The sequence below is a fragment of the Cryptotermes secundus genome, unplaced genomic scaffold (genome assembly GCF_002891405.2).
Source record: "Cryptotermes secundus unplaced genomic scaffold, Csec_1.0 scaffold666, whole genome shotgun sequence".
Classification (NCBI taxonomy): Eukaryota; Metazoa; Arthropoda; class Insecta; order Blattodea; family Kalotermitidae; genus Cryptotermes; species Cryptotermes secundus.
Window position 1 is genome coordinate 176,839 of NW_019731229.1, and position 25,428 is coordinate 202,266.

The 25,428-nt window shown below is 39.2% G+C and overlaps 1 protein-coding gene across 2 annotated transcripts; it reads left to right on the forward strand.

The window, feature by feature from the left end:
• Positions 1 to 1,551: 1,551 nt before the first annotated feature.
• Positions 1,552 to 25,428, forward strand: LOC117282482 (rRNA 2'-O-methyltransferase fibrillarin-like). 2 transcript variants are annotated; one of them, XM_033752334.1, is made up of 4 exons: positions 1,559 to 1,714; positions 12,675 to 12,739; positions 20,472 to 20,549; positions 24,803 to 25,428. In XM_033752334.1, exons 1-4 carry the CDS (start codon positions 1,699 to 1,701, stop codon positions 24,923 to 24,925), a joined length of 282 nt encoding a protein of 93 aa, XP_033608225.1. In that variant the 5' UTR covers positions 1,559 to 1,698; the 3' UTR covers positions 24,926 to 25,428. The 2 variants fall into 2 exon arrangements, 1 of the variants encoding a protein (XP_033608225.1); XR_004513231.1 differs by lacking the exon at positions 12,675 to 12,739 and having other exon boundaries at positions 1,552 to 1,714; positions 20,472 to 20,550; positions 24,805 to 25,428.

Genomic DNA, 25,428 nt, shown 5'->3' on the forward strand with positions numbered 1-25,428 from the left:
GATTTATGTTAAACGGGAAACAGTGCCCCTGTTGAGCAATATCAGAATTAGATACAGTAGTAGACAGCACAGTCGGTGAAAGTAATTACCTACTATTCCATACGGCTTGACACACACAAACCACTATTCATCATAAAAATAAAAACGAAAAGTATTAATAGTATGGTCTTTTTGGTTATGACACCGTGAAGCGTGGCAAAACTTAAAATCTTAAACCCCAAAATATTAACAAAGACTTAATTTCAAAAATGCAAATTGGAAAACTGAATATGAAGTATATGTTCGTTATAAATATTCTGTTTGATGTCAGAGGAACAAACAGTAGACCTGCTCCTGCTGCCACTTCTCATTGGTGCTCCAGTCTGATTTTAGCCTTGGCCTTCTCTGATGTCGGAGCTGTTACAGCGCTATTCAGACAGTCCTTCTTGAACTCTTGAATGTTCTTGAATGTATGTTCGGACCCGTATCTTCGTAAAATAACACAGAACAACATTTATAGCCCTGTCCATGCAAGCAGGCAGCAAGCATCGGACTAGCTGTGCTATATCTCAGAAGACAACACTTCACAGCCACCGCTGTGAGAACCTGAAAAACAAAATTATCCAACTTCTTGCTACTCTTTCCTTATTGTTTTTGTTTCTCTGTCATTAATATGCGGGTAGTACCTGTAGTTCTTATATTTCTTGGAAAGCTCAGCCGGTATAGCGACTAGACTACTGGACGACTGATCAATCGGAGTTCGATTCTTGGCAAGAAAGATTTTTCACATCTCCACAGCTTCCAGACCAGTTCCGGATCCCGCGCAGCCTTCTATCCAGTGGGTACCGAGGGCTCTTTCCCCGCTGGTAGAACGGCCAGGGTGTGAAGCTGATCCCTTACCTATCAATGGCTGAGATTAAAAATGCAAGGAGCGATACCTTCACTCACTCACACATTATTATGGTGTGGTTCTTGATTAAGCATATGCATAACTTCATTTTACTTACATTTCGCGTCACTAGTATTCTGCAGTTAACCATATTTAATTCTGACTTGGCCCTCTGTTTTAGTTTGTCCTATACCGTTTATTAGTTAACTAACAGGAAGTAGCGATATTTATATTTAATTTAATGAACATGTGATGGAGCCGGGATAGCTCAGTTAGTATAGAGATGGGCCGGAGTTCGATTGCCGGCAGGGGCAAGAGATTCGCCTCCTCCAGACCGGCTATGGGACCCACTCATATCCATTGGCTACCGGGAGCTATTTTTTCGGGGATAGACCGGCTCAAAACTCATCCACTACCGTTATTGTCTATCATTAACGCGTTTTGATCTTGTAACTATTTATCTGCTATAGTTAATATGTTCAGCTATTGCTGTTGCTATTCTGCTATAGTTAACCTCCTGCAATTTTAACAATGACCTCTAAAAGATGTCATCCAACTTCTGCCACTTTCGTTATGCTATAATTATCTGCATAAACTCCTGCTATAGCTGTCCCGCTATGTTTAACCCAGATTAGCTTGTACTACTCGTGCGCAGCTGCAGTTCTATTAGCACGGGATTCGCTACTCTTGGGCAGCTATAGACGTGCCCGGGGCTCACATCTCGTATTGACACGGGCTTAGTGTTGCACGGTTGTGGCGTCGTGTGTAGCGTTACCATTTATCGCAGTAGCAATCTCACGAACTCACACAGATCTCTTCACTGAATAAGAATGGCCAAAGGAAAAGGTAAGAAGTTGGCCTAACGCCAGACTTACTTTTGTAGTATTTAAGCTTTATTTATGATCACGAAATTTTCTCGTAATGGAGGACACCTAGCTTAAAATATTAACCCAAGTGTTATCTAGATTAGTAGAAAAATGAGTGTTAGTAGCGATACTCTGCACTGTGAAATGTATAAGAACGAATCATGAGTTGGAAGAAAACTAGCAATATGCGCATTGCAGATTCGTACATTTTAGAATATATGCAATAGAATTTTTCAATTGCGTGATTGAGAGTTTAACCTCCCTTTAATTAGGAAGATCAATTGGCAAATATAAACAAATTGAAGTAGCATACGATTGCTTCAAAACCTAAGGTGTCACTAATTAACACACCACCGTAAATGAACGCCGTGACGATAAACAAACCTCTGTGTTCATACTGGGGTTCTGAGATCAAAATGAACTAATGAATCTAATGTACTTAAAAATTAATCGAAATTATGTACGTAGATGTGGATATTGCTAACACATGTTAAGGATAAATGCTCTGAAAATTATAAATTTTGTTGACATTATTACTTTGGCTTTGGTTCCATTGTGTAAGTACTGTAGGTATTATGAAAATATAATTGTTTCTCAGTTGGAATTACATGGGTAGTTGTTACACTTATACTTGCAATTGAAGGACCATATGTATGGATGCCAATTAAAATAAATAATTCTGCACCAAATTGTTATTTCTGTAGAAATTTCTTTGTCGAATACGAGATTCCAGATTTTTTATAGCCAGTATTCGGTCATCAGCCATTTCGCCGCGTTGCCAGTGCTTTTTCACATCTGTCCGATGATTGCGCTTCAAGATTTAGCTCGACGTCTCCAAAACACCACAGGATCTCCGTGAAAACATGACACATTTTTGTCACCTAGTCAACAGTCCAGAGAACGTCTGTACCATAGTATTTTTCAGCAACAGCAGTTAGTTAAGTGAAATTCGGTCTTACAGAGATCATCATATCCCCAACTTTTGTGCCACACCCAGAATGGGATGCTGATTGAACCCCACATTAAAACTAAAACGAATGTATAGGTTAAAATTATACACTTAACAGAATCGCTCCCCAGAAACAAATATACATGTGTTAATATCTATGTTCTTCAAATTACTTATGAGAAAGAATATAGTATAATGTGAGACAAGGAAATTATATTCTGTAATTCTGGATGTACCTCATTTTAGATAAACTTAATAATGAAGACTACGATTAAATCTTCCCTTTCAATAAACAAACACGTCTGCTGGGTTTGAGGTTCTCACAGTGGCGACTATGTAGAATAAGTTCTTCTGGGTAGTTCTCCTGAAATACATCAAGACACAATGAAGAAGAAAGTACTCTTCGACACTACATTCCCACACAACTGTTTACTCTTAGTTGAAGCTGAGTCACATTGGCGAAGAGTCAAAACTATATACAAAATGAATAAACAATCTGTATTAAAACTTCGCTGATTACTGTTATTACACACACTAAAATGCAAATCAGACTTAAAAATATATCATATTTAAATGAAGGCTTATTCTTCAAGGCTCTGTTGTAAGAGCACCACATTAAAAGAATAAAGCAAACCATATATAATTCCATCTGAACTCATTGAAGACTGTCTTTTGCTTTTTTAATTATATTATTTTTCTGAAACTTTTGTTTAGTGTGAACTGACCTGTTGTGATGGAGAATAATATACTTAGAACAGCACGACCAACTAAATATATATTATAAATATACTATATATGTGTGTGTATATTTAATTATAAATCTGGGTGGAATGGAACTTCGTTAAATTATTAACGAGAATAAAATATTTTGGCAGTCTATGGGTGTGTTCGGAAGACCATTGTTGATTGTTGAATGTACAAGTTCGGAAATTCAGTCATAGCGCCCCTTTTGTTTAGCTATCCCTAAAACTGAAACCATGTCAGAGAAGTGTGCTGGAAGTAAAATATGTGTTTGATATCTCTGATGACTGTTGTTCTGAACATTTTTCGCTCAAATAAGTATTTAGCTAGATACACGCTGAAACGAACATAGGTTTTCGTGTAAAATTTCTGTTATTTTGTCCAATTTTAACTGAAAATGTAATGTCAGCGGTACATATTAAAATATTCTTGTATCAAATTTAATGAAAATGCAGTGGGCCTCCAGTTATTTAATGCATAAAAATTGACAGGCTGAGTTGATTTAATAGGCCACCGCAGGGTTGCCAACACGTCTAAAAACGACATAAGATAGGACAGTTTTTGTGTCAAACCCAGAATAGGTAAAACGGAAATTAAAGCATAGGCATTTGTCATTTAAAGGAGTATTGCAAGAAATGTTTGTCTTCAAACAGTTAGTCACAGAAAGGAATGAAGCATGTCACTCTAAACGCTGAACTGCTTCTTTGTAGAATAGCAACTGGCGCCGTACTGACCCTACAGTAATCTTGGGCTAGCATGCCTTTTTGTTGTCGTAGGTACCGGAAAATTTTTAAACGAAGATGGAACGACACCAACGATATAAATACTGGATACCTTTAAAAACCTTCTCATGATCATATTTTCTTGTCGGTAAAGAAGCAATAATAAGAAAGTTCTTTTATTACAACATAATTTGAGTTACTTGGAACCTGACTTCGGATTTGTAAGTTTAATAGGAAGTGTCTCTATAGACTTACTTGCTAACTTACTCATGGAGCTGAGCATTTCTGGAGGAGCCGCTAATTCTGCAGCTACTCAAGATTTTTCCAGCATTTTATGGAACCCGAAGGTTCATTACCGTGTTCACAAGAGCCCTCCACTGGTCCCTATCCTGAGCCAGATTATCCAATCCATACCATCCCATCCTGTCTTTCTAAGATCCATACTAATATTGTCCACCCACCTACGCATTGGTATTCCCTGTGGTCTCTTTCCTTCTGGCTTTCCCACCAATATCCTATACGCATTCCTCGTCTCCCCCATTCGTGCTACATGACCTGCCCACCTCATCCTCCTTGACTTGATCATTCTAATTATACTTGGAGAAGAGTACAGGTTATGAAGCTCCTCATTGTGCAGTTTTCTCCAGCCTCCTGTCACTTCATCTCTCTTCGGTCCAAATATTCTTCTCAACACCCTGTTCTCAAACACCCTCAGTCTATGTTCCTCCCTTAATGTCAGAGACGAAGTTTCACACCCATACAGAACCACAGGCAAAATTATATTTGGGAGTCTTTATAGACTGGCGTTCATAAATAGATCCACCATTATAGATGCTTGTCTGCGGTACCCACAGACGACCCTAGCATTATGAGGGACTCAGCTTAGGTCTGAACTGCTTCTAGTTTTACTTCAATTAATTATGAGAATCTAAGATTCTCACAGCGGTGGCTATGGAGAAACTATGTTTTGTGCATAACGCCATCTGTAGTTCGGACGAAAGTAATAGATATTCGGAAGAACGCATTGCATCTATCTTCAGGATCGAATAACTCAAGAAATATATCATCAAGAAGCACATGGCAAGATATTTTATTTACGTTGAAGCCCAGAGTGTTGAGGTATCTGTTGTGCTTAGAATATGCAGTCGAATCTACTACTAATCTCCACAAATTGTTATGGTCAGGCAACGGATATAGTAGCGTCGCTCTATATAAGGCGAATTTTAGGCATGCACTAGAGAGATCACTTCAGCAGCAAAGTGTCGGACGTTAATCGGTTCGAATCCCGGAAGGGAAACCTACTAACAGAATGTGATTTTCGTGTTTTTCCTCTGTTCTTACAGAATGCCAAGACAGCGTCTTGGAATACGTTATGTCCTTAGTTTCATCTTTCTTACCACTTAGGGTCAATCGCATATGAATTTGGTGGTACATAATTTTTGCAGCTGAGTAGGATCAATAACTACGAACCAATTTATAGATCGTTTTGCATGCAGTAACTGAAGAATGTTGGTGGGGAAATCGCTTGGATAGAGGCTTAGAAAGAGGTTGGGGAATAATTTTAGTATGGATTTTAAGTAAATGTGAAAATAAGAAGCGGAAAAGAAGTGAGTCGAGATCACATCTAGTTCCGCCCTTTGGTATTCACGGCCTTAAAACTTCAGCTCCTATAGTAAGAGTTAGTAATATCTCGAGGCGTACAGAAAGAGTTCCTCGATCTTCCACTTAAGTATCTGTTAAGCCTTTCATTTAGTTGATTATGCTGAATGTTAATTTATATGAAAACGAATGTGGACTACACTCGTCGTCTGGGTTATCTGCTTTGCCGGAAAACTTTATTTAACTGTGGAAATAATATATCCTTTCAAATGTGCACCGAACCAAAATTATATTTAATAAAGAAATACTGGCATATGATCATAAAAAATTATCATAAATACTTTCACAAGCCTGGCAATTCAAGGCTATTCATTCGGTAAAATGAACTGATGTACATATTCCGGTTCATTCAACTTAGCGACCAAAGCAACAGTAACAAACGTGAAACAGTTTCAACGTACCGTGACCCCGTGGAAGAAAACCTTGCTATCACATGGAAACTATAGACACTTCGATGCTAAGTACGCCTTCCTATCTTGTTATAAACCTCACTGACCCTCTCCAGAAACGTAATTTTAAAATATTTAATTTAGGCGCTATAATATCGCAGTATAGATACATCTGAAACATCGAATAATTTCTGTTGTATGCTGTAACAGTTATAATACAACTGGTAAAATATTTCCCACCTATCGAGAACCCATGACTGGTAGACTATACTGAGAAGCAAGGAAGCGAGCGAACTTTTTCACATTAGGCTTCGTCAGAAATAGGGTTGTTGTTGAATTATATTTCGCGGCTTTAGAACTTGACAAGAAGTTCGGTATTGTTTGCTCACCAACGATTAATCTTGCTGTTTTGGCAAATGCGGTTGCGTACTTGAGTCAGTAACACAGTTTCCACCTATAACATCAGAAATATCTCTAAAAGCAGTTCCCTTGATATAACAATTTCAAATAGTTTTATTTTTGTTGTCCATTCACGCTGGACTACCAGTATTTTATGTTAGGCAATGACTCTAGACCAATATTTATGATAGTGAGTAAAAGGGTCTTCATTTCAGTGACATAAACATCAATTAACTTGAAGAAAGTTGTCTTCTGGGTTTAGGCACCGTGTATTCTTCGTTTTGGCCGACGTTTCGGAGGAACGTAGCGCCTCCATCTTCAGAGCAGTTGAATAGCTGCGGAGAGTAGCAGCTATTCAACTGCTCTGAAGATGGAGGCGCTACGTTCCTCCGAAACGTCGGCCAAAACGAAGAATACACGGTGCCTAAACCCAGAAGACAACTTTCTTCATTGTCATCGCCGTGAAAACCTCAAAACTTACATCAATTAACTTCTTCCAAATTTATTTAGGACTGGCTGGGGTGTGTAACATATTTCTTTCTGGCACTTGTCAGTTTCTGTACCAATTTCACACGTTGGGTCTTCGTTTAAAAACAAGTGAAAACAGGTCATTGGTTCTGCACCCAGTTTTGGTTCATCAGCTTTCATGAAGTCACATTCTGTGAGTTGCCTATCATGAGCATTGTCAAGATGTTTTTCTTGGGGGACAGAAAAAGATTGCTTACAAGCTTACGTTTATTTCGTTTAAGAATATTTTTATGGACATCCCTAGACTTGTGGGTCTCTGCATTGAAATATAGATGGGGCCACAGTTAAAATAATTATACTTGTTGATATCAATATTTGGTATAATAATTTATTATTCTTTAAATTTTTATTTCATTCTAAAAATCTGGGGGGGGGGGGGGAACCCAACCCCGATTTTGGCCCCCCCCCCCCCCCCTCACCCCTCCCCCCTCTCCACGCGCGCTTCTTCCCCTCTNCCCCCCCCCCCACCTCGTCCCTCCACTAGTGCTCATGTCTCTATTCCCCTTGTTCGCGACCTTTCCAACTGTTCAACAATAGCGTAACTAGCGTCACTTTCACTCGCTTGATGTCTCACTCGGACTCTGTCTGCAATTTCTAAGCCAATCTCGCCATCACTGTCCAGTTCTCATTCTTCATCCACAACATCACTAACTAGCTTCTTGATCGTTTTCATGTGAAATATACGAGTATCTTAGTCTCTCCAATCCAGAGGTTCACCAGAGTCTGAGGCTATGATGCAAGCTAGTGAATGCCTGTGACATACAATCCCGGCCGATTTTTCAAGAAGTTAAAATTATGTGTACCAGATTGCAGCTGACGCCAAACAAAGCATTCAGCAATGCGATGCCATAGTCTGCACAGACCAGCGACAACATGTGACATACAAAAGACCAGAGAAATTCGGAAGATAAATTTTGTCGATTAAATTGTTTGTGTGGCAGCTATTAAAATGACTTAGAATTTAATAAGGGAGTTGAAGTGTAAAACAGTGATGGTCAGCTCAAGAACGAGTAATTAACTAATTCGATGGAGCTAATTCCTTCTCGAGCAACCGCAAGTGGCTCAACTACTCAAGAATTTTTTAACATTTTATAGAACCAGATTGTACATTACTGCGTTCACAAGAAAACGTAATACATTTTAACACCGAAACTTCAGTGCGTATTATTTTAGGCCAATGTTAAAAAGTGAGTGCTTTGAATTAAAACGCTTTGAACTCGAATAAAGGGAGGAATGCACAGTTAGTATGCCGTAGTGATATGTAAGTAACATTAGTCACCTTGGACTGTGTAAGCTGCATAGATACGGCGTTTTCCCTCCAATGAGAATCGTATGAATGCTAACAAATTGACCTATCTTGAGGGAATCACTTTTCCTTGTAAATGATTGTTACTTTTAAAATTATTTTTATTACTTTAAAAATCTCCTCTATTGAAAATTATTTGAACTAAAGTGCTAATTCGTATAACTGAGCTGTAGCTAATATAAATATTACAGGCGTTCTCTCCTACGAATTTTAGAAATGAGCCAAATGATAACTTGAACTTTCTTGACTTCAAGTGGGCGATTCACTTTTGAACCCCACTCAGTCTGAAACGGCTTTTGCTTGCATTCATAGAACTACTGTAATATGTCGGGCAATGATGCGTACGTCAATGGCACTCCGTCTGATTTTCTTTTTTTAAAAAGCGAAACTCCTTCAAGCACCATTCTCACGTTACGTAAGCATCATTTTGGCTGTCTTATCACGTGACATAAACATATTATTTTGGCCCAGACGGACATGTATAATTTCTAACGCAAACGACCTTCGCATTTCCGTGCCAACATTCAGATCCAAAAATATGTATGACCGCCATGTTGGGAACCTGCGTACCCTTCGTAGCACCATCGGAGCTTACTTTTTATATTCGGGCGCCTTTGTAACTGGAACCATAACACTAGACTTTATATACACATGGTGGTCATTATTGCCATAAGTTTTTCTGTTGAACAATACTGGTATTTAAAATGAGAATTTAACTGATTATTGAATCTCATTAGACAACAAAAACAATTTTGACCAAAAAACAGTGTAAGCTGGAGGAAGGGGGCAGACCTATTACTACAAGCTGCCGGTAGTGCAACGTAATTCCTGAAGCTCACATGCAGTATTTTTTGAATTTGTGAACAAATAGGGTGATGACGACAGTTATGCGAACAAAATCGTATCTTACGGCAAAGTAACAGTCCACATGACAAGGCTCGTCCGTCGATGACAAATTATTGACCTGGGGTTTTAGTCCACCCAACCAGTACCAAGAACATGAAAGAGACATTCCTGTGGATCGATGGATGGAGCGCCAAAGCCGGGACTAGGGGTAGGCAAGGTAGGCGGCCGCCTAGAACGGAACACGCGGTTGGAGGTAGCGGGCGAGGGGAAACGAGGAAGATATATTAATATTACTTCTTACAGACGCGCACATTTTAATACCAGGAAATTACCCTCTTCATGGCATGTAGGTTTTTACTGTGTGATACGTCGCATGCGCTGCAGGGAAGGCTCAAAGCCTCCAGTGGACAGTATGCATCTTCAAGGGAACGCAGCAATAGATAAAATAATTTCCATTTGTGGAATGCCGCCAAATAATAATGAGGCGATGCAAATGCTTCTGATAGTTTCACTTCTTTATGGCGTTTTTCTCTGCAGGAAGAGGAAAAAAAACTGTAGAATTCAGCTGAATATAATGAGTCCAGATTACTTATCTTGTGGTGATCCGGTGTTTTCCCTTTATGAAATGAGCAAAAATAGTTATAATTTTCATTAACACAAGTACTGGATTGCATTTTTCCTTCATCTTCGATTCACCGAATGTCAATGGGTGCGAGATAATTAGGAGGGTAAGCGTTATTTTAAACGTTCAGTCAGTCGCCGAATTAATGCCACTGATTGTCCATAACCATTACTGAAAATAAAAGGATTATTTATTTCTGACAGTTATCAAATGATGGATAGCATTTCAGCCCTCACATTTCTATGGAAACTAAGACTGGAAGGCTTTAGATGTGGTTCGGCTCTGTTAACACAAAATATGAATTATTTATAAAGTGTGGGCCAGTGGTCAGCATTCCTACCTACAGATCCAGAGGTCCGAGTTCGATTCCCGGTGCTATCAGATTTTTCTGAGAAGTAGTGGGTCTGGAACGGGGTGCACTCAGCCTCGTGATGATAAGCGAGGAGCTATTTCAAGGAAATAGCGGCTCCGGTCTAGAAAAACGAAATGAACGGCCGTGGGGATTCGTTGCGCTGACCACGCGATACCCTCTATCCACAAAAGTTGGCACTAAACTTCGCCGACAAGCGGCTGTTGCTCGGTCGGTATAGTTCGCTTGCGGACTAAAATCAATAAGTTTGTTTCTTTGTACGAGGAGAAAGAGACACAATATTTCTCCACATTCTTCCTTTCATGCAACTAAATATTTGTGATGGATTTAAAATGGCCTCAAAATGACCGTACAATGATTATTTTTCGAAAAAGGAACATGAAAGAAGAAGAAGAAATGCTGAGACTGTAATGGCAGATATGGTTAGCCTTACTCACTTACTTACCCATGAAGCTGAGCCCTTCTGGACGAGCCGCCAATTTTGCAGCTACTCAAGAATTTCCCAGCATTTTATGGAACCCGAAGGTTCATTACCGTGTTCACAAGAGCCCTCCACTGGTCCCTATCCTGAGCCGGATCTATCCAGTCCATACCATCCCATCCTGTCTCTCTAAGATCCATACTAATATTGTCCACCCACCTATGCAGTGGTATTCCCTGTGGTCTCTTTCCTTCTGGTTTTCCCACCAATATCCTATACACATTCCTCGTCTCCCCCCATTCGTGCTACATGACCTGCCCACCTCATCCTCCTTGACTTGATCATTCTAATTATACTTGGAGAAGAGTACAAGATATAAAGCTCCTCATTATTCAGTTTTGTCCAACCTCCTGTCACTTCATCTCTCTTCAGTTCAAATATTCTTCTCAACACCCTGTTCTCAAACACCCTCAGTCTATGTACCTCCCTTAATGTCAGAGACCAAGTTTAACACTCATACAGAACCACAGGAAAAATGATAGTTTTGTATATTCTAATTTTTATGTTTTTGAACAACAGATGAGAAGACAAAAGGTTCTGGACTGAATTGTAGCAAGCATTACCCGAGTTCAATCTCCTCTTAATTTCCTCCTGAATCAGGTTTCGATCTGTTATCGTTGTTCCCAGTGGTTAGCCACAAATAAAAAAAGGAAGTTTATTTTCAGCACACAGTTTTTAGTAATTAATAAACGTTGCAAAGTGTTACACCTGACACATACAGCTCTAAAATTCAAGAAATTTTCTGTAAATGTCCATTAATTGAAAATAATGACTTGACCAATATCCAACCAATTACAGGTGCTTTAAAGCGACATTCCACCAAACTTAAAATAGTCCTCCAGTATGATCAAATTTTAATGCTGAAATTAGGTATTATTTAGAGGAAAACATTCCTGACGAGGATAAAAATGCCTATTTCTACATCAGCTAGGAAGATAAGCATTGCTTTACCAACTGGATTACCAATTGAGATTGCAATGGAAATTTAATACGCCAGAATCGGATAATATATTGTAAATCAAAGAAATCTTAATATAGCTTTCCTTGTGAACAGTACAATACACTACTGTATTTCCAAAATTATATTCATATTGACCTTCACATTTGACCTAGACAGAAACAGAGCTAGACAATAATACACTGCATGGAACAACTACATGCAGAACAGGTGTGTGTCCTCTGTATTAACTCTTCCAAATTTCTTCGATGGGATATTTTTAATATCTGTTCTTAGTCATCGTTACTGAGATATGACACTAATACTTGTTATTATATATAGCTTATTTATTAAGTGTAAGGTATTTTAATGCATTAAAAGTGGTGAGCAAAATAGGCATGAAAAACCTTGAATGATTTATGCTAAGAATAAATTAAGTGTGCCCCTGATGATGACCCTTTAGGGACTGAAACTGATGGGCTTTTGAAGTGTATAATGTTACAAATTTCTGTAATTGATTATATATTCTAAATATAGTATAGCTGTTATTAACTTGTAATAAACAAAAACAGACTCGGTGGTTTTAGTCTGCAAGTGAACTATACTGACTGAGCGACTGCCGCTTGTCGGCGATGTTAGTGCCAACTTTAGTGGATACAGGGTTTTGTGTGGTCAGTACAATGAATCCCCACTGCCATTAATTTTGGTTTTCTAGACTGGAACCGCTATTTCCTTGAAATAGCTCCTCAATTATCATCACAAGGTTGAGTGGACCCTGTTCCAGACCCACTACTTCTCAGAAAGAATCTAGTAGCGCCGGGAATCGAACCCAGACCTCTGGATCTGTAGCCAGGAACACTTTACTTTTTATTGTGGGCTGTAATTTTTGTAAAATGTAACATTGTCGTACTCCATGTATCCAGTCAATAATTTGTTTCTTTTTTTCCAGGTGGTGGTGGTGGAGGTGGTGGTGGTGGTAGTGGAGGTGGAGGTGGTGGTGGTGGTGGTGGTGCAGGTGGTGGTGGTGGTGGTAGCGGTGGGGGCAAAGGGGAAGAAGTAAGTAACATTAAGCTCAGTAACTACCACGGGGAATCAAGGATTTGGAAAACATGTACCTATAATATGGCTCCTAATAATTCTGCAGGCCTTGATTTTATGATTCCATACCCATTTCAGAAGTATTCAAAGAACTTTCCAAATTTGATGAAGTTAATTACAAAAGGAAAAGTGATAAAATAGAACTATCCAGTGATTCCTACAGTACAAAGATGCTGCTTTAAATGAGTACCTCTGGTTTACAGTCCTGTAAATGTGCATATATCTTGTAGTTAAAATATGCATAATATTTAGGAGCTGGAATAGTGTAGTCAGTATAGCAACTGGCTACAGGCTGGATGAACGAGGGGTTGGAATTCGAGTTCCGGTAGGGTCGCGAATTTTCTCTTCTCTGCATCATCTGGACTGACTCTGTCGTCCATCCAACCTCCTATCCAATGGGTACCGGGGGCTTCTTCCCCGGGGCTAAAGCTGACCACTCACCTCCAGCTAGTGTCGAGGTCCAGAAAATGTGGATCTATACATGCACTCTACCATACACCTTCATGGCATAGTGCTTAATTAGTTAAGCACACAGAAACGTTACCTTTTTGTTTACCTTATGCATAATATTCAACAAATTAGCATATGAAGTCTGCCCTGTCTGTTATACATATCTGCCATGAATTATAATTTGACAATATAACTACTGTGCAGTTTTACAGAATGACTAAGTGTAAGTTTGCAAATAAACTTTCTTGTGGAGGTGAAGTTTTCCGACCAGAAATTCGTTGTGTTTTTAAGGAAATGCAATAAACTTAACACGGTGTTTATTAGTAAAATGATGGAGACAAATGCAGATAGTTATTTTGCAGTCTGATTAATGTGAAACTTTATAAGTTGATTGTGAGAATTTAAGCAAAATTCCTGTCTTCAGTTTTAAACATATCCATTGTAAGGGAGGGAACACTGGAACAGCTAAAGCTGGACAAGGTAATTATATTGAAGTTTATACCACAAAAAATTAATTAGCTGTGGGATTCCAGTTATCAAGCCATCATGCTCAAACCATTGATATTGTCGCGTATCGCGGGGTATATCGCGACAAATAAATTCTCGCCGTATTTTGTATAGCGAATTTTATTTCACATTCGCTCTTACAATCACCCAAATTACAATCTGACGATTACTGCTATCTGCAGTATCACAAATAGTACACTCCAAATGCCACAATACAACTGACTGGTTGCTGGCTAACTCGACGATAGGTCCAGGACTCGCTGACTGACTCAGTACAACTCTGCGGTAGCCACACTAGAACTGACTGTGAATAGCCTTCGCTGCTCCGTATGTAGCCTCGATCGGACAGTACGGGAAAACGGCCACGTAATAGGCACCCTTTTTGCCTGGCGCTGTGTTGCTATGTAACGCTAGCGGAAGTAACCGCTGTTACTATCGTAACGTCGCCGCTGTTGACTCGCGTTGCCTAGCGACCGCGATATCCCTCGGTGACGTCACCGCGGAGGGGAGTGGCGGGGCGGGAACTCGCCTATTACCGTAAGAACGCGAGCGTTACGTTACCGCCACGTACCGCTGGGGAGGTGGGGGTCAACATGTCACAATATGTTCCACAGAATTACTGAGGTTTTGGACTTTTTCCATTGTCCGGAATTTTAGGTAATAGAGGACAGGGCGTTTCAGAAACTGGATCTGTTTCCATCTTCAGGTGAGAAAGGAAGACACTTACACAGTTGGGCCCCCTAGAAAGAGCTAATCTCAATTAATGGACAACTCCTGTCAGGTTTACCCAGCTATTTCAACATATAGGACTAGGCTAGTTCAGTGGGTGATAATAAAAAAACCATAAAATAAAAATTATGATAGAGCACGCACATGCGTGGAACTAGGATAGAAAACGAGGTAGAAATTTGTGCTAGAAACCTAGCTGACAAAAAACCAAGTGCGTAAGTACCAATGCAAAGAAATGTAACATTAATATGTTGTGTTAGAAGTTATTACTTATGGATAGAAGCAGTAGTGATGTTCACAAATTGTAAATTTTTATGTTAATATATAACTCAAGAAATAAAATAACGGATTACTTTCAAAATCCTTGTTCCTAAACATTTAGTTCTCAAATTCTGCATGTGTAAACACACCTTAAATTATAAGAGTTTCTGCGCATGTGCTTGAATTGACTGCTACAACTCAGTTTTAGTTTGTAGCTTGCATAAACTACAGTAAACAATAAATCATGAAGTTTTTTTTTTAGTTTCTAGACAAGTAAACAAATGATATTGCGAGGAAATCAGTTCAGTTAGATCAATCAAATAAAAGCTTGAGATTTTATTTTCCATAATTATTGTGGCATATGGACCAGTTGCTAAGTGGTGACTCTGTAAACAGTGGCCGTTGCTAGGTAACACCTGCAACATATACGCATGCAACAATAAAATAACGGTGTTATGAAACCCGTTTCTAAGTAGATGGGGAAGTATCGGGTACCACTGCCAGAAGAGGGCCGACCTCGCTGGAAGAAGGGGGCTGATAGCGAGCACCAGTACTGGAAGGGTATGGCAACAGTAGAAATTAAAGGGGGACGCACAATGGACCAATAACTGGTCTAAGTGCATGGGAAAACCCATCCCCTCTAATAATGAATGAATGAATGAAGTAAATGGGTCGGTAAACACGCCTCTAAAACAATAGAGTTATTATTGGAAACGATATTTTATATTCAGTCCGTGGAAAATGACTGTAAGGAAGACAATATGGGCGACGACCGTAATTGTCAAACAGTAATAAATATCTGGGCTCAGATGGAGCTCAACACTAAGACTGACTGACTGACTGACTGACCGGCTGACTGACTGATTGACCGTCAGTCGCACAATAACTTTGACTTTGACTTTGATACAGTTAGTGCAGTTCTCCTGTGTGGAGGCGGGGTCAGATACTTTCACCATAGCCCTGCGAGTCATAGGAGGTGATGAAAAGTGAACCTGGTGCCTGGGGGTATAACTGGTCCACCCCGTTCCAGAGGGATAAAAATACGGGGTCCTAGCTCTCCAGGTTGGGTGGGAGCCTCGAATCTGAGATAGTAAAATGTGGTTATGAGTTCCATGGGACTCGGACCTGAGAATGATTGCGCTGGCTAGGACCTGAAGCAATTGTAAATGACAGACCCATCCACTCGTCAGAGCGGATGTTACATTAGGACTCCTAGAATTCACTAAATTTGCACCTGACACCAAACACTGTCACCACACATGAATGCTGGATGCCACTGCTAAATTCACGGTTGTGCTCAACTCAACAGCCATTTTCATCAGACAAGCTCAACTCGGGGACTCCACACACTTCTATCCAGGCGAAGTTATTATTGAATCTCCTTTCAAGATCTCGGCCAACCTTGATCTCCTTACTTCCAGAACTATCCAGGGGTGGGGGGCAATGCTTCTTGAAAGAGCAGCATGCACTAAATTTTCCTACCTACTCTCACTCAGGTAACATTGCTTGCTCTTAAATGCTGCTTATCCCAAGTAGTCCCTTAGATTTACTGACAGCTTTAACATAGGACTCGTGACTACACTTGATTGTAGTGCCATTGCTAATTCACACACTTTACAAATCACTACAGCACATGCTTATTCTTTTCAGTCTTCTGTCTTCACCAGTCAGTGGAGACTCTTCAGCTTCTGTGCTCACTTCATTGCCTGCTAGCTGTCAACTGTGCTGATTCCCTTACAATTCTCTCTCTCTCTCTCTGAAATCTTACTCCAGTTGTCATCCTTATAACATCTCGGCATGGACTAAGTAGAAAACATCGTTCATTGTTGTACTCCAGTTTTTTCCCATGGGAATATGTGTGTTTGCGAAAGCGATACTCAGTAATGTCTGTGTATACTTGCCTATTAAGAATCTGTTGCCTAGCAGCAGATGTCTCTTTGTTTGTTTCGAGGTCATTACCCAGTAACATGCCTACACAGTGCAATATGATGCAAGTCTGCCAAGGGGTACCATCATCTTCACCCTGGGATGACACTTGGTCCTATAGACTACATCGTTGATCTGGGTGATCGCCGTGTAAGGGCCTTCCCAGGATGGCTGCAGCAACGGCGACTTCCTTCCAGTCTTGGTTGGGCAGTACAACTAGACCTGGCCTCCGTCATTGTATCCAGCAGGGTTAGCTAGGCGGTTGTAGCAGGACTTCTTCCTGTCATTGCCTTGGTAATCCTCTCGAGTAGTGCCCTGCCATTATGCTGATTCATCAGGAGAAGGGACTGTGTTCAGGGTCCTCGGTGTGCTGCACAGGTGTCGCAGTGTTGTTTCTACCTTTTGTTGCGTATAGCTGGTAAGAACACTGTCTGATCTTCTTCAGGGCTTTGTTGACACCAAGATGTCCCTTGAAGATCAGTCAGGGAGCCTTCTGAGTAGTTCTTCACCTTGTTCTGAATAGGATGATACTAGTGGTCATGGAATATTCATCTGTACACACACAGAATAGACTCACCCAGTAATCAATTGACATCCGAACACTACCACAACAAACAAAACACCCAAACCTGACATCCAGATGCAGCATAGCCGAATCGGCAATTTTGTGACCTTTTAAGAGTTCAAAGTTTTTAAATAAAAAATCTGTACCCACAGAGAACAGACCAGTTTAGCAGGGAGTTGATATCTACACACCACCCCAATAAAAGAAAATGCTAACACCTGGAAACCAGATTAAGTGCAGCTGATTAAAAAATTTATGAACTTATAGAGATTTTAAAATGTTTAAATTAAAAGTAACAACACATTTACATGTGACATTCTTAGATGACAGTGCAACAATTTTAGCAAGCATATACCTGATGATGGCCGAGTGAGGCCAAAACACATTGCAATAAGATATGTTAAACACAAAAATTAGTGTTGCATACAAGATGGTGGTTAAACATGTGTACAAAAGGCAACAATTCTAGTGCAACATGATGCTAAAATGTAACATCTTAAATTATGAAATTACAACCAGTGCATATACTAAGAGAGAGGGACATTCTGTATATTGGATTCACAGGAAGTCGCAAAGTAATAAATGTTAAACTTCATACATATGAAAGAAATTATTACCTGTCACAGTTTTTTAATAGTTCAGCCATACAGTTGCTATTTAATATGTATGAACCAGTTGTAACTCTCAGGAACAATTGTGGCCGTGAAGCATAGCTCTTACATTGTGCTGGATACTTGGGCACACAGTGATTGAGCAAATGGTTGAGACCTTTCAGATGATTGAGGGGGCTTGACACTGCTTGAGCTAAACCACAATTGCTCAAGATTTGCATCTGTCACCAGAGATGTCTCAGATGCCCGTGCTTATTACAAGAAAATTTAATATGAGAAAATGTAGAGAGCTGTCTAACTTTCTAAAGACAAATGTTCCATGGAACTAGTGTTATCAGTTTTTACAACTCCTGTAAGTGACCAGAAGGCTCCTTCATTGTCTTTAGAAGAGCCCCTTTTTACTTTTTTTTTTCTTCTTCTAATTAACCTGTTTTGTCCAAGGAAATGTCATTTCCAACATAGAAAACTACATCAGCATCTAAGTAAATTATAATAACGAGGATTTATTTCTTCTGGGGTATAACAATGTGTAATCTAGTGAAATTCAAGTGATGTTTTGTAGAAACATAATGCCTCCATCATCAGGATCAAAGAGTAAGTCAAGAAAGTGACCAGCATGAAGTAGGCATGGCATTAAATGGAGCACTACTTGCTGCCTACTTCATGAGAAATAGCTTGTACTTGATGATTAACACATGTTCGTACAATTGTGAATTATTATAACAACAAAAGCACAATAGATCACTGTTGGTCGTGGTGGAGGGGTCAGATTGTGGCCCACCCCTCATACATACATCATAACAACAACAATTCAGTTCAGTTAATCTACTGAAGTGTTTGACTACAGGTATAAAGCCAATTAAATGCAAGCACTATAGAGAAACTACTGTGGGCTTGTCGGTATTCTAAATGACAACCATGTAAAACTGTAACAATTGCATATATTAAATCGTATAAATTGAATTTACAGAATGGCTGCGAAGCTATGTGGAATGTTCAAAAGTTGGCTGGCCCTCAAAGGGCAGTTTGTTTCACCGCGAGTGTGCTGGCAGATTTTGCTCCTCCATAGTAGGCAGAGTCTTATGACCGTTCAGCTGGCCTGTCTGGATGGTGATGTAGTGCTGCGCACGCCGGTAGAAACGGCTGCTTCAGTTGCTGGAGTTGCAAGCTGCATGGTCGCTGGAGACTTGCGGCTACTATTTCGGTTGCCTGGTCGCTGGAGACTTGCGGCAACTACGTCAGTTGCCTGGTTGCAGTGAAGAGCTGATGCCTCTGATGACCGGTCGCTCTGAACTGAATGTGATCACTGACAAATGCGAGCTTTGGGCTCCGCCTTTTATATCATGCTTGATGGGTGGAGCAAAACTTGCAGTTGCGATTGTGAGTGCTGATTGGCCTGCGATGATGTGAAGTTGGGCTGGACAGCAAGTGCTGTATAAATATGAGCGCAATGTCCAGCAATGTGTGAGACAAATGACAGACCCGACCTCTCATCAGAGAGGGCGCCCCACATAGACAAGACAGTAATTTTCATTCAAAAAGAAATATCTGGCCATGAGGCCCCAACTGGGGCTCGACACCAAGACAGACAGACTGACTGACCGTCAGTTGCAACATGACTTTGACTTTGAGCAATGTGAGATTCACTTAGGAGTGAGTGTTGTCTGAAAGACCGGCGAAACAGCGTTCTATGTGGGGATGTTCCCACACTACAAAAGAACACCAGATGTAGTTGGTGGTGGTGGTGGTGGTGGTGGTAGCGGTGGTTCACAATAATGACTAAGACGATGATGATGGGAACAATTAAATAAACAGTACTTCATTATTCATTTTAATTATTTTTCTCTTTCATTACTGATATTGCAGAAATACTGCCTTTTAATGTTACTCCTTATATATACTATGTTTCAGCTTAATGGTGGATTAACGTAGGCTGTGTTGGAGATGTGCTCTCGAAAATGATACTGTGACATATTATTCTATTGGCTTTAATATATTGAAGCAGCACAAAACCTGAATGTAACTGGAAGGAAAGAAAGAACCTGATTTACAGACATTGCCAATAGATGACCTAAATTCATGAGGTTACATGGTTACCATCACCGTTACATTCTGGCACACCATTATTTGTGCCATTCTGTTCCTGGGATCGACTTACAAACGAAATTAGTGACATCTGTAGAACGGGACCTGTTTATAACAAAGGGACTGCCTGTATATAGACATACATACCCAGAGAATATCACACCTTAGTATGACCAGAACAATAGTAACAAAAAATATTTCCATCCCGAATACATTTTGAATAAAATGTATCTCATAATCTTCATGTTTATTTAATTTCATCATAAATCGCTCTTCAGATTTGGACGCTCAGCTTGGCTTAACAGAATTTAAATTAATTAAAAAAATTATGACTAATTTTTAGTTTTTACAGATTTTGTTTAGGATCATGTAGAACAGGAACATAAACTTGTAGCCTAAAAATAGAATGTGACCTAAAATGAATTTTATATTACCTAGAAGCTAATCTTACATATTATACATGCAAGTGACAGGGTGAGACTGAACTTCTGTATTTTATTTATCCGTTTAGAATTCAGAACATGAAATTATTAACTACAGTATTTTCTTGTTGCAGAAAAAAGCTTCGGGTGGTGGAAAGGGAGGAGATAAAGGTGGTGGTGGCAAAGGAGGTGGTGAGAAAGGTGGCAAAAAAGGTGCGTCTGTGTGATACAGTGTAACATAATTATATATTTATAATATAGTTATTGAGATGAAAATGTAAATTAGACCACTTTTTCAGTGTATCACTTAACAGCATTTAATTCCTTAATGCAAAGTTTCCTCAGTATTTAAATTATTGCACTGCCCTCAGCAAACTTTCATTTTGCCCACTGCAATAGACATTACAGTCCACCTTCCTTCCACAAATGTTATTGTCACCTACATAATCTAAGAAGTTGTATGACAGAATTTACTCGTCTAATTTTTAATAATTCTGACATTCCTGACAGATGATCCTCAAAGCATGTTCTATTATCTAATTCCTCACACCTCACTGTTCAGTACACAGAATTGACACTGATTTCTTCGCCCTTCAAAACTGGGCATTCTTTTTTCTCCTACATCCTTTCTTCACTCTCCAATCACCCATCATATTATATTGCCTGTTCTGTTTCTCTTTCAGAATTTCTGTTGACTAAGTAATGGTTTCTCCCTTAATCACACTTCTCCTCTCTCTTCTTTTGGTTATAAAATGTGCTCTGTGACTTTGATGGTACAACATAATGAGCAGGTCTGTGGAAACAAAATCATCAAGAAAATAACAGGACAAAGAAAAGAGAAATAAATGTTGAATAAAAGATGTTATGAAACAAGAAATTTTGTGATTTATATATGCAATTTAATATTGTTAGGATAGTAAATACAGGTTAACAAAGAACTAGAGGTACAGGTAATGTACGAGAAGTGCACAGATTTCTGATGCACAGACATCTTGGAGAGCATTTAGAGACAAAGAAGATGACCAAAATACTAAAATTGATTCTAGGGAAACGTGATGTAATTTTCGAAGGTGATGAACCAGCTCAGAATCATACAGAATGGTAGGTTTATTAGCAGTGCTGAATCTACATCTTCTGTTACTATCTCCAATTTCTGTGGTTATTATAAGCTTATCATAACAGAGATTGCATTATAAGGTGTGTAAGAAATATATCAATCCTATTACTACTTACTGCATCAGAACTAGTATATGTTATGGCAAAAGAACTGAATTATTTTGGAGACAACAATGAGTTGCTCAAACTCTGTTTAAGCCAAGGAAAGTATGGGTGAGGATTGAAACACTGAAGAGATTTACTGAAAGAATAGAGGACAATAAAGAAAGTTCCTTATTTAAGAAGAAATAACAGACTCAGTATCATTACATATAAGTTTCTGAAATATTAAATTAATACTGTATTTAAATTATTAGAATGTTATTTTGAGAACTGGGATAGCGAAGTCAATATAGCTACTGGCTACAGGCTGGATGACAGAGGATTTGGAGTTTGAGTCCCAGTAGGATCAAAAAATTTCACTTCTCCACATCATTCAGACCAGCTCTGGGCCCCACCCAGTCTCCTATCCAATGAGTACTGGGGACCTTTCCCTGGGGGTAAAAACATCAGGGATGTGAAGCTGACTTCCCACCTCCAACTAGTGCCAAGGTCAAGAAAACGTGGATCTAGACATCCACTCCCTCATACATTCATGACATAGTGCTTAATTAGTTAAGTACAGAATCAGCTTTGCCTTTAGAATGCTATTTTGAAACCTGTGCTACCAGGGAAAAAATAGTTTATATCATTCTCATGGACTCAAAGGTAAAAGGTAAAGGTAAAATTGTCCCTGTGCTTAACTAATTAAGCACTATGCCATGAAGACATATAGGGGAGTGGATGTATAGACCCACGTTTTCTTGACCTTGGCACTAGTTGGAGGTGAGTGGTCATCTTCACTCCCCAACCACTTTAGCCCCAGGGGAAAGAACCCCAAACCCATTGGATATGAGGCTGGCCCCAGAGCCATTCAGGAAGACATGGAGAAGTGACAATTTTTGCTCCCACTGGAACTGCACGCTATCCCAGCTCCTCATGGACTCAAAGCATAGTTTATTTTTCAGAATTTTCAGTAAGTTGCAAATTACAGTATCAATTTAAATCATTCCACAATTATTTTTACATTTATTGTCTGTATGATATGTGGGTTTATACTCAAAAACCTGAAATTCTTATAGCTACATTTGAAGTCAAAATAAATATTTTATGGTTGTTTATGATAGAAATATGTGCTGTCCCTGTGTAAGGTATTTTATCAATAATTCTGAATGAAATTGTTATTTTCTTTACACCTAAATTGAAATTACTCTTTACAGGATTCTTTAATTTCAAATTAATATAGTCAATTATTTTATCATGATGACTGTGGGAGAATATTAGTGTTGTTCACTGTACAGCCCCATGAAACTGTTTTCTAATAGAAGCCATAAAAATATACAAATTTTACAGAGCAACTTTTTATCTATGAGGGTGTTTGAGAACAAGATGTTGAGGAGAATATTTGGACTGAAGAGAGATGAAGTGACAGGAGGCTGGAGAAAATTCCATAATGAGGAGCTTCATAACTTGTACTCTTCTCCAAGCATAATTAGAATGATCAAGTCAAGGAGGATTTGGTGGGCATGGCATGTAGCACAACTGGGGGAGAAGATAAATGCATACAGGATATTGGTGGGAAAGCCAGAAGGAAAGAGACCACTGGGAAGACCAAATCATAGGTGGGTGGATGGATGATATTAAAATGGATCTTAGAGAGATAGGATGGGATGGTACAGATTGGAATGATCTGGCTCAAGATAGGGACCAGAGGAGGGCTCTTGTGAACACCGTAATCAACCTTCAGGTTCCATAAAATGCTGGGAAATTCTTGAGTACCTGCACAATTGGCAACTTCTCAAGAAGGGTTCAGCTCCATGAGTGAGTGAGTTAACCAAAAGAGAATGATTGTACAAAATGCTTTGTAGGAATAATGGTTAAAGGTTAGAAAGCACCCTGACTTATTCTTGCAGGACTTCAAAAACATTCTGAAACTGCTTCACCACATCAAGTCTTTCAGGAATCAGATACAACTAAGTCATTGCTCAATACAAATACACTACTGGCACTTTGAAAAGTATATGTAACTGTACTTTTTCCCTCACTTTCACACAATTTACTGTGGGGATATTCTGGCTGCAATTTGATTTGTTCTGGTCCTCTTCTGTCTTGGTTTCAGTTAAAGCAGTAGGTGACCTTTAGATGTATTCAATTTTGACCTTCAACCAGTGGTTCATCATAAATTTGTATCATTACAGTCATTACAGACTGTGACAGTAAATTAACACAACTGAGACAGACATATGAAAAATAGAAATAATGGAATGTCACTTAATCCTACTGCATACTCATGATGATAACTCAGATACTTCAAGTTTTTGTATGTACTTCACCATCTTCATTTTCTTCTTATATTATATTGGATATGTACTAGTTAGGCACTATGGCATGAAGATATATGGGGGAGTGGGGCAGAGCTCCAAGCATTCTTAACCAGAGCACTGGATGGAGGAAACTTGTGTTAATAGAAAATTCAAATTGCAGTATACATGTCAATATGGCCCACCCCTCATTCATTCATTCATTCATTCAAGTGATTACCTTCTCGCTTGACATATTTATTCCTGTAGAAGGAATCCTCAGTACCCACTGGATAGGAGGGTTTGATGGTGACAAAGAAACAAATTTCTGCTCCAGCCAAGAACTGAATCCTGATTCCCTAGTTTTCTAGGCCATATCATAGTTGCTATAATGATAACCTATCACAGTTCACTGAATCATATGGCAGATTGATTGTGGAATTAACACCTGTGAGCAAATTTGGAGGGTTTACTGGGGAGCCCACACAGCATAACTTTAAAGTAGACCATAGGGTGCTTGGAATATGAGGTACTGTAACAGAACTAAATATATTTTAGGGGTTATTTGAAATTTATTCCAGTTTGAAATAAATATTCCTAAACATGTAACAGCCTGGTCATGGTAGCTGAGCGGTCTAAGGCATGTACTGGCTTCGCTCACTTGCAAACCGGGATCATGGGTTTGAATCCCACTCAGGGCATGGAAGTTTAGTTTGTGTGTGTGCGTTTTTCTGTGTTTGTGTACAGGTAGAGGCCTTGCGACAAGCTGATCACCTGCCCAAGGAGTCCTACTGAATGTGTAAGATCTAGAAAAACCGAAGTGAACGGAGAAGTTCATGGAGGTAGGCCTACACCCACTGGGGCTGTAGTGCCAAGGAAAAAAATGTATAACAGAATTATTTCTTTTCTTATTCACATAATTGCTAGCAGGTCATACCACTTACTTCAAAATATTATTCCTGTTTGTTTCCAGGTGGGAAGAAATGATAGTTATGTCAACATCCGATGACATTATCTCGGCAAGACTAGCAGTCATCGGTATCTACATTGTGTGTTACATGTGTCATGTGTCCAGCAAACAACTGTGTTATTAATTTGTGTGCAAGCAGAGTGGTGCAGGTGGAGCTCGATAAACTCTGTTGTCTAATTTAATTAAATCTAACAACATGCAATATCCAAACTTTGTGTCTCAACATCAACTACTCTTCTGACATCAAGATGAGTTCATGTCTGCTTGACTACTCTGCATTCGTACTATACAGAACATTTTGAAAGGAAAACTGTCATCCCTTAAATTTTTCATATTGATTTATAAATTGATTGGAGTGTAGAACAGATTGTTCCCCAAGGACAAACTAAAGACTGCCACTGACCAAACAAATGCAGTGTAAATTATTCAGATTTTAAACATAACCAAAAATAATAATTGAGAAGGAAACAGGAGCAGCTGAACAAATTATTTTCCTATTTGAATTAAAAACTGAGGACTGGGCATTTATGTTGGCAAATCTGGTGTATCATCCTCTTTCTATTTTTGTTATGGAAACCATATTAAGTTTTGTAATTTTATTGAAGATTAAAGTACTTTTTTTTCACA

Bases quoted from the DNA above. Each gene is read 5' to 3' on its own strand.
- LOC117282482 (XM_033752334.1), top strand. The intron at 12,740-20,471 runs GTAAGTAACATT...TTCTTGTTGCAG, and splicing joins GTGGGGGCAAAGGGGAAGAA to AAAAAAGCTTCGGGTGGTGG. The intron at 20,550-24,802 runs GGTGCGTCTGTG...CTGTTTGTTTCC, and splicing joins GTGAGAAAGGTGGCAAAAAA to AGGTGGGAAGAAATGATAGT.